Raw genomic sequence first — 537 nt, 5'->3', positions numbered from 1 at the left:
CAAGTGGGTAGTGTGCCAGGAGGGTAGGGTGCCAGGAGAGTAGGGTGCCAGGAGAGTAGGGTGCCGGGGGTGTAGGGTGCCAAGCGGGTAGTGTTCCAGGAGGGTAGTGTTCCAGGAGGGTAGGGTGCCAGGGGGGTAGGGTGCCGGGGGGTAGGGTGCCACATCGGCAACTGGCCCTTGGAAGCAAATGAGTGAGGAAGGTTTTGTTTGGGTTGGGGGTGGTGTTGGTGCGGAGTGGGGAGACGGGGTCCTGTGCTCCACAAGGCCGGGGGGTGGGGGCGCAGCTGGGTTAGCACGGGCACCCGCGGGCCGGGCGACCTCTTCCCCCCTCACCCACACCGCCCACCACCCGCCCGCCCGGCCTTTCCCTCACCCGAGCAGATGACACCGGCGTCGTTGGTCATCAGGCAGGAGTGCGGCTTGGCCAGCTCGAAGGGGCAGACCCAGAGGTAGGGCTCGGTGCCCTCGCAGCTCACGTGGCTCCCCCAGGCGGCGCCGGCCCCCTCGCCGAAGTGCCCGCTGCGTGTGGCCGACTGA

At 68.7% G+C, this 537-nt stretch overlaps 1 protein-coding gene across 1 annotated transcript in view; it reads right to left on the bottom strand.

The window, feature by feature from the left end:
* Positions 1-531, bottom strand: part of LOC125482525 (immunoglobulin superfamily member 1-like) — a 6,174-nt gene extending 5,643 nt beyond the window's left edge. Inside the window, exon 1 of the mRNA XM_048594612.1 lies at positions 374-531. Within this exon, the coding sequence (XP_048450569.1) occupies positions 374-404 (31 nt within the window). The 5' untranslated portion in view covers positions 405-531. The remainder of the gene's footprint in view (positions 1-373) is intronic.
* Between the last annotated feature and the right edge of the window lie 6 nt (positions 532-537).

This window comes from Rhincodon typus, unplaced genomic scaffold (genome assembly GCF_021869965.1).
Source record: "Rhincodon typus isolate 14 unplaced genomic scaffold, sRhiTyp1.1 hic_rhity00011711, whole genome shotgun sequence".
Classification (NCBI taxonomy): domain Eukaryota; kingdom Metazoa; phylum Chordata; class Chondrichthyes; order Orectolobiformes; family Rhincodontidae; genus Rhincodon; species Rhincodon typus.
This window is presented reverse-complemented; position numbering and strand designations above follow the sequence as displayed.